Source organism: Penaeus chinensis, chromosome 1 (genome assembly GCF_019202785.1).
Source record: "Penaeus chinensis breed Huanghai No. 1 chromosome 1, ASM1920278v2, whole genome shotgun sequence".
NCBI classification, from domain to species: Eukaryota; Metazoa; Arthropoda; class Malacostraca; order Decapoda; family Penaeidae; genus Penaeus; species Penaeus chinensis.
Window position 1 is genome coordinate 6,169,092 of NC_061819.1, and position 7,500 is coordinate 6,176,591.

At 39.0% G+C, this 7,500-nt stretch overlaps 1 protein-coding gene across 14 annotated transcripts in view; it reads right to left on the bottom strand.

Moving 5' to 3' along the window:
• LOC125027960 (troponin T, skeletal muscle-like) overlaps positions 1-7,500 on the bottom strand; it is a 21,465-nt gene that overhangs the window by 1,400 nt on the left and 12,565 nt on the right. For 6 of the 14 annotated variants that reach the window (XM_047617373.1, XM_047617854.1, XM_047618008.1 and 3 more), the window contains 4 exons: positions 6,667-6,737; positions 4,249-4,270; positions 3,810-3,890; positions 2,558-2,636 (listed from right to left, as the gene is read on the bottom strand). In XM_047617373.1, coding sequence (XP_047473329.1) covers positions 2,558-2,636; positions 3,810-3,890; positions 4,249-4,270; positions 6,667-6,737 — 253 coding nt within the window. Of the gene's footprint in view, positions 1-872; positions 952-2,183; positions 2,263-2,557; positions 2,637-2,920; positions 3,000-3,809; positions 3,891-4,248; positions 4,271-6,666; positions 6,738-7,436 lie in introns of all 14 variants that reach the window. The other 8 variants (XM_047617204.1, XM_047618168.1, XM_047617784.1 and 5 more) reach the window with 7 other exon arrangements.

The window sequence follows — 7,500 nt, forward strand, 5'->3', positions numbered from 1 at the left end:
TCTGATGGATGGCTAATATATATATCAACTATAATACTGTCATTTAAAATTAAGACAAAAAAATAGTTCCTTTGCCATAATGAGGGTTGAACAACAAAAAAATAAAAATATACACATTACTTCATTCAAAATGCGTATACTTACTCGCAGTCGATACACGGGGATATAGCATCACCAGTGAACATATGACAATAACAATCAGTAATGAGTTGGAGTAAGCATGCGGAGTACTAATGAACAGAAGCTGAAAAAGGCATCAGACATGTACACTACTCTTCATTCAGAGAAGGTCTACTGCAGACGCGTAGCTCGGTTGGCAGGAATCATACAGTAGGATAAAACCTTCGCGAACCATTGTCAGACGATGATGATGATCATCAACTACGTGGAAAATAACTATGCATGCATTTGCGACGCCATATTCACTTTTAGTAGTTTTGCGAGAGCGTAGAGAGGAAAGCAACTTGAAATAAAATAATAATAATAACGTATCATTAATAAGAATAAAGAAATGTGCCCGTCAGGCCAGGAGTTGAGTAACTGCGGCCGGAAAGTACACAAATAAAAGAAAACGAAATGTTTGTTAAGTAGCGCGCGATCAGTATGGGCGCCATGTTGGAAAATCAAGGGTTATTGTAACAGTAACTTTATGTTTATGATTTTTAATACATCCAAGCGCAGCCGAAAATAAAGAAGAAATAAATACGATAAAAAACAACAGCGGAAATAAATAATAACGGACGATTAATAATAACAGTAATGATAATAATAATGTAGCAGTGATTATTCCAGACAGGAAAAATAAAATAAAATTGACCGAAGGAGCGCCAATGAGAATGCACCGAGATCACCCCGGCTCTTCTCAAACTTACACTTTTGGCGGGATTCAAATAACGATTTAATCTCGTTCCATTTCCTCTCTCGCTCTTCTCCAGCAGTGTCAATAAGTCCCTGAGAGGAAGTAAACAGAGAGGGACAGTTTAGTTTCACAGTCCACAGTCGGATCATAAAACAGGAGGGGGGGGTTTACAAATTCTTCTTTTTAGAAAAAATAGGGTCACCCGAAAGTCCGTTAGAAAACGCGCGGAAAGGCGGCAGTGGTGCGTTGGGGGAAGAGGAGTCAATGGGGGGCACACATTTGGGGGGGGGGGGGAAGAGAAGGGAGAATTGGATTCACGTTTGGGTGAAAGTACGTGGGTGCTGGGAGAAAGAAAAAAATCTAAATGTGTATAAATGCAGACGTAATGGCCCGGATATCCAGCTGAGGTAAAAGTTCAAAACGATTTTTTGTTGAGAAATTAAAAAAAGAAAGAAAGAAAAAAATTTACCTCGTTCCAAATTAGAAAAAAAGGAGGCGTTGTGTCATTACAAAATCGTAACGATAAAATTGTCAAAATGAAAGGTTGAGAAGTGAGGGAGGGGGGCGGGGGATCCTCGAAGGATTTAACTAACAGAAGCATTGGAAAAAAGACGGAGGGGCGGGGCTTGCTGGCAATAAAAATGGCTGAAATTAAGTAACAAGACTAGAACAGATATCTTTGGTTGCTTCATTGGCGTTAAACCAGGCTTTGTGTGGATGGGGGACGCAGCCGTGTCCGCTAGATACTGGAATGAGCCAAGGTCAGCTTAAAGGGTTACTTCCGCGAAAGAGAAGAGTGGGGGTAGTAGTGGTATGGGGGGATGGAACTACTACTCCACACTCCCACGTGGGAGCGTGGGGAGGGGGGACTACATGAGCGGGGATGGGGAGGAGGGGGAGGAGGAGGAAGAGAAGGCGCAGCATAGGCAGCTGAAGACAAGAAACTTGTCTCTGGCTCTCTTGTTCGCTCTCTCTCACTCTCTCTCTCTCTCCCCTCTCCCATTACCGCAGACTTAACACGTGTGTGTGTGCACGCATGTCCCTCTACATACACCGTGCTTTGGACACCCTGTCATGCACTCAGGAGCCTGCCGCTGAGTTCATTCCCTCACCGGACCATGCGAGTCATGCTCATGGGAGTCCCTGGCACGCGTACGAGACCGAGCGACGCATTCGGGGCTCGTGGGACATGCATTCCCCCGCGCTCGTGTTAAGTCCGACGGCAGAATCTCAACGGTCTACTCTGAGAACTACGAGCGAGCGACGCCATGGGCCATTCCTGCTATCTTGAACACAGTGTCCAGTGTTAGCCGCCCGTACTTACACTTCGTCCTGTTGACAAACTCTTCGTATTTGTCCTTCCAGTACCTTTCCATCTCCTCGGTGTGTACAACTTCCCAGCCCTGAAGGTACAATTGTTTTTTGGAGGTCATAAACAGGGGATAAAAAGTAAGAAAGGTGGGGCGTAGAAGGGGACGGGGGGGGGGGGGGGCTCCATACCGTGGCGTCGCCAACACCACAAAGATAAAAGAGGGCTGATGGCAACGCACGTACTCTTCAGGAATTCACCACAGGGAAGTGTGGGTTTTCTTTTAGAGTGAGAAAAAGACGGGGAGGTGGATACGAGGGGGGGGGGGCGTTGCTTGGCGTTGGGGGGGGGGGGGGGGCTTTGAGAGGGTCACCAACTCTTATACTTACCCTTCGTCCTGCCCATAAACTCTTCATACTTCGTCTCCCAAACTTTCTGGAGAACTTCTTTGTGAACAACTTCCCAGCCCTGGTGGTAAATGTCACCAGGTCATTAAGGAAAGAAAAGAGAAAGGACAGGGAAGGCGCTGGACAAACTCTCACCTTTGAGAACTCCTCTAAACTAAAGAAAGCGAGAGAAAAGAAAAAAGAAACGGAAAGTGGAAGAGGAAGTATCCAAACGTCCGTCGAGTAGGGATACGCTAATAGGCAGGAACAGTGCCAAAACGGATAGAAATAAAGAAAATAAATAAGAGAGGATCTAGCGCAGCAACAAAGCGTTTCTGATCATCCAGTAACCCTTTTTTTACTCACTCTTTGTCCTTGACATGAACTCTTCGTATTTCTCCTTCCACATCTTCTCCATGTCTTCCTTGATAACTATATCCCAACCCTGTGTGTAAGGCGAGACAACACTGGATTGTGTGTCTTACGAAAAGAATTTCACAAGTATAGCTTGATAGCTAAATCTTTAAAAAAAAAAAAAGATATTTCTTTTTTTTGAAATCTCCTCCAGAATTGATTTCTCTAATATTGAATGGGAATGAAGTTATCGTATTGCGTTTTTTTTTTTCCTCTTTTTTTTTTACTCTACTCATGTTGAAGATATTAGTTGTCGTTTCCAGATATTAGGAAGAAGAAAGAAAAAAGAAGCCGTCTACAGATTAGGCACAAAGAAATCAATTAAAAAAGAGAAGTATGACAAGAATCATTACTTTTTGAACAGCGTGTGATCATTAGCTAGAAATGATCTACCTACTATATAAGAATCTTAGAGAGTCAATTAGAAAAAGAAGCCATTGAAAGGTTATTAGTTGTCCAAGAGATCGAAAGGAAATGTGAAGGGGGGGAAAAAGAAATGTACGGAAAGTAAACCTTAACTTAAATAACTTAAGATAAATTAAACATTAATAGAACTTAATAATAGGTTTAGAAAATAAATATAATTCACTTTTTTTTTTTTTAATTCAAAAGCCATGTAGAAATAATAAACTAAAATATAAAAAGTTCTTTGTTTACATCGAACAAAGTGTCCGATGCAAAACAAATGAACATCAATAAGGCAAGCAATATGTTCAAAATAAACCATAAACAAACCATAAGATAATATGTACCTATTCATCAGCAACCAAAAATAGAATATAAACAAAAGCAAAAGAAAGAGACTGAAGAAGAAAAGTAAAAAAGGGTAAAAAATACTTACACCCTCGAAAAGTTTCTTCTTGTCGTCATAAGTCCTCCTGTCTGTGCGTCGCTCGAACTTGGAGGCAGTCTGGATCTTGGGCTGTTGGGGGAAGAGGGGAATTTAGTACGGATTTTCCCCCTAAAGAATGGCGGGTTTTAGGGTAATTTCCCCTGAGCAAGAGGCAAAAGGAACGTGGAATGTACTTGATTTCTTATTATTAAGACATTGTTTTCTTAAATATTTAGACAAATATATATATGAATCTAAAAAGAGAGACTAATCTAAATATAACATGATAATATAAACAGAAAAAGATGAATTGGTAATTCATGAACAAATGCATCACTGATAATTGAATTATCAGTTGCTAACTAACGCTAAAATAAGAGACTACATAAACTCGATATGAAACGAAACCGTAAACTAATAAAAAATACACAAAAAATAATGAACTTACCGGGTGTTTACCGGTGAGAGCCCTGATGTGACGCAAGATTGAACGAAATGATTAATTACATCAGGAAATGATAGAGAGTAGTCCGTCATTATGCACATATATCATATTTCAGTATATCATTGAAAGGAAATCTAGAAACGAAAGAGAAATAATAAAAAGAGAAATGAAATGAACTAAAAAATGTCAGTGAGATCCCATACAAGCTGTTTATGCAAATGAGGCCGTTATGTGTTGTAGTTGCGAGACACAGTAGTTCTTATTAAAGTCATCAGCATTGATGACATTAATACGAAACTGCTCACAAAGTCAAATCCAGACGCTAAGCATGTTTTCCAAAACAAAAAAGACAAAAATAAGAACATGGAGATGTTGTTAAAGCAGCATTTAACAGAGCTGGGTTAGTTTTTACTTGTCAAATGACCCAAATAAATTAATATTGAAAATAAAAGAATAAGAATACATATAAAAACATGTACATTAGAGTCTGGACAAACTGAACATGAAAACATTTATATATAGATAATACATTCTTTTCAACTGATGAGGAAGACGCGCGGACTAAATTCTAAGACTTTTAGGCTCGTGGTGACAAAGATAGCAAGGAAAATCTTCAGTGATTTTGTTATTAACTTTGAAATTTTCATTTTCATTTTTATTCTAATTTCTTTTTCTTTCGAATTTTGTTTTGATTCCTCCTTATTCGGATCTTTTAATTTTTTTTTTCGAAGCATTACAGATACGTGAATTTCGCACACGTTCTTGCCGTAGCGTTGTCACCCAGAACCAAAAGGCAGAGAATTGAACCCGATAGACCTACTGGTGAAAATGACCTACACGGCAAGATGCTATCAGTGATTCTCATTCACTATATGAAATCCGTGTAACCCGACTGTGTATTACTGTTTCCGCGGTCTGAGAATGAATAACTTTGCTCAGCGACATGATAACCAATACTAATGATCATTGCAATTATCAACGTGTGCAGGTGTGCAATACCTACAGGTGAGAGAAATGACAAATGATATACTATGCAAATTCAAGTAATTAATCTTCTAGGTGTTTGAACTGCGAATCTAGTTTGAGATGAAAGTAATCATACCTGTGATGCTTGATAGAACGAGCAATCCTGTTTTTGGAAACTTCAGAAAGGGAATTGCCAACATCATAAATAATTCCGGTTTCTCTCCAAATAAAAACGAATCGTGAGATATATATAAAAAAAAAAAAGATAACCAGGAAAATCTATTGCCATAATCTAAGGACTAATACAATTACTATGAGAAACTACTGTAAAAAAATATAAATGGTTCTATTTACCTGTCCTTTTTTTTTTTTTTTTTTTTTTTTTTTTTTACTGTTTACATCACACCAAAAACTACCTCTGTTTATACTCTACAGGGTTTTGGATTTACTTCTAAGAGACTATACAGGTTCCAAACCTTTCTTTTCCTGTCGTTGAGAAATATTAGTTGAGGAAAGTTTGCCAGGTAGAGGTAGTAAAGGAAAATATAAATAAAAGATTACGAGAGATGAAGAAAGGGGGAGAAAGAAGGGGAAAATTCGCGTGGCTATAGATAGATTTTTTTTTTTTTTTAAATTATTTCCCGGCGTAAGACAGCGATAAAGTCTTAAAGTAACGGAATATATCTTGCATTTATTGAGAACATCAGTGAAGAGGGAAAAAAATCGTACGTTGCTTTTTAAAATTAAATCTAAGCCTAACAAATTACCAATAGGTACTTCGCGCTATTTTATTATTATTATTTTTATTTTAGGATAGCAGTAGAATGCACAAAACTCATTCGACTGCTTATGAAAAAGACATGGACATCAACTTAAAGTCTCAAAAGAATATTTAGAAAAGGAAAAAAAGGTTTAAAAACTGCAGGCAAGACACAACGGACACCGGACTATACGTGGCGTTTGCATAAGAAGCGCACAGACGAAGAGACATGATGACGTCACACATTGGACGAACCGTTCGTAAGTATATCGAACATCGACATTTTTTCCACAAAAAAGTGAAGAACAAAAAGAACGAGTGAATAGATGATAAAATAAAAAGTAGAAAAAAATAACAGATCATTAAAAGTTAATTCATATATAAAATTGTACAAAAATTAAGAAAAAGAATGTTCTTCCTCACAAAATAAAGCGACCAAAGAAAGCCACATGATCTGTAAAATCATGGAGCCTCTTTTATGCCGAGCGAAACAAAAGGGGGCAAATGACCCAAAAAAAAAAAAAAAAAAAAAAAAAAAAAAGAAGAAAAATTATCATAAAAAAAAGAGCGAGGGTGAGGTCCCATGCAACAAATATCTGAATCCGGTAAGACCAGAGAGAGAAAGAGAGAGACAAAATAAAAAGGTGAGATTGGTTTGTTTTGGTTGAAGCAGATGAAGAAGACGAAAAACTTACTCCGCCTCCAGGCCTCGCTTCAGGGCCTTTTGCCTGAGTTGTTGCTTCTGACGTTCTTTCAACTCCTTCAGCTGTAAAACCATAGCACAAAATCGTGGGTCAAAGAGATTCCTCGTCGCAGGCTGGGCAGGGGCATATTTAGGGCAAAAGAGGTCGTGAAAGGTCATGGGGTTCGAGTCTGGTTAGACCAGGTCGGGCGTGTTGGTTGGCAAACACAAAGAAAAAAAGTTCTGATGGTTGGGGGGGTGTTGGTTAGTGATTCTAAAGTAATACCTTATATATAGATTTCTTATTAGAATAAGTGGGTATATCTTTTCTATGGAAAGGTTGATTGTCACAACCTATTCTACTAAATACACAAAGGGAACAGCATAGTTTTACCATTTTCTTTTACAAGAGGAACAAGTGGTCTAATTAAGTCATATCTAATAGCATATTATATACCGGTTAATCGCAGATCAGCCATGCAGAAAGTTAGTTTTAATTGGCAAAGAAAATAATTGGCGGGAAGTCGCGCCGAAGCCGCCGTTCATCCGACTCCCTGTCTCTCCCCCCTCCCTCCCTCCCTTCCTCCCTCCCTCCCTCCCTCCCTCCGAAGAGACGAGTGTGATAACTCAAGATGCTGAGAGAATCTGTTTTAAGTCTGATGAGCTTGTCGAGACGATCTACTTAGAAATGCACCGATGCTTTATAAAAAGGAGATGAAATCTGAATTTTGGTGAAGGTGAGATGAGCGAACGAGCGACTGACTGGCTCGTGTTCAGACTTACTCGGGATCAAGACCCTTCTTCAGGGCCTTTTGCCTGAGCTGTTGCTTCTGACGTTCCCTAAGCT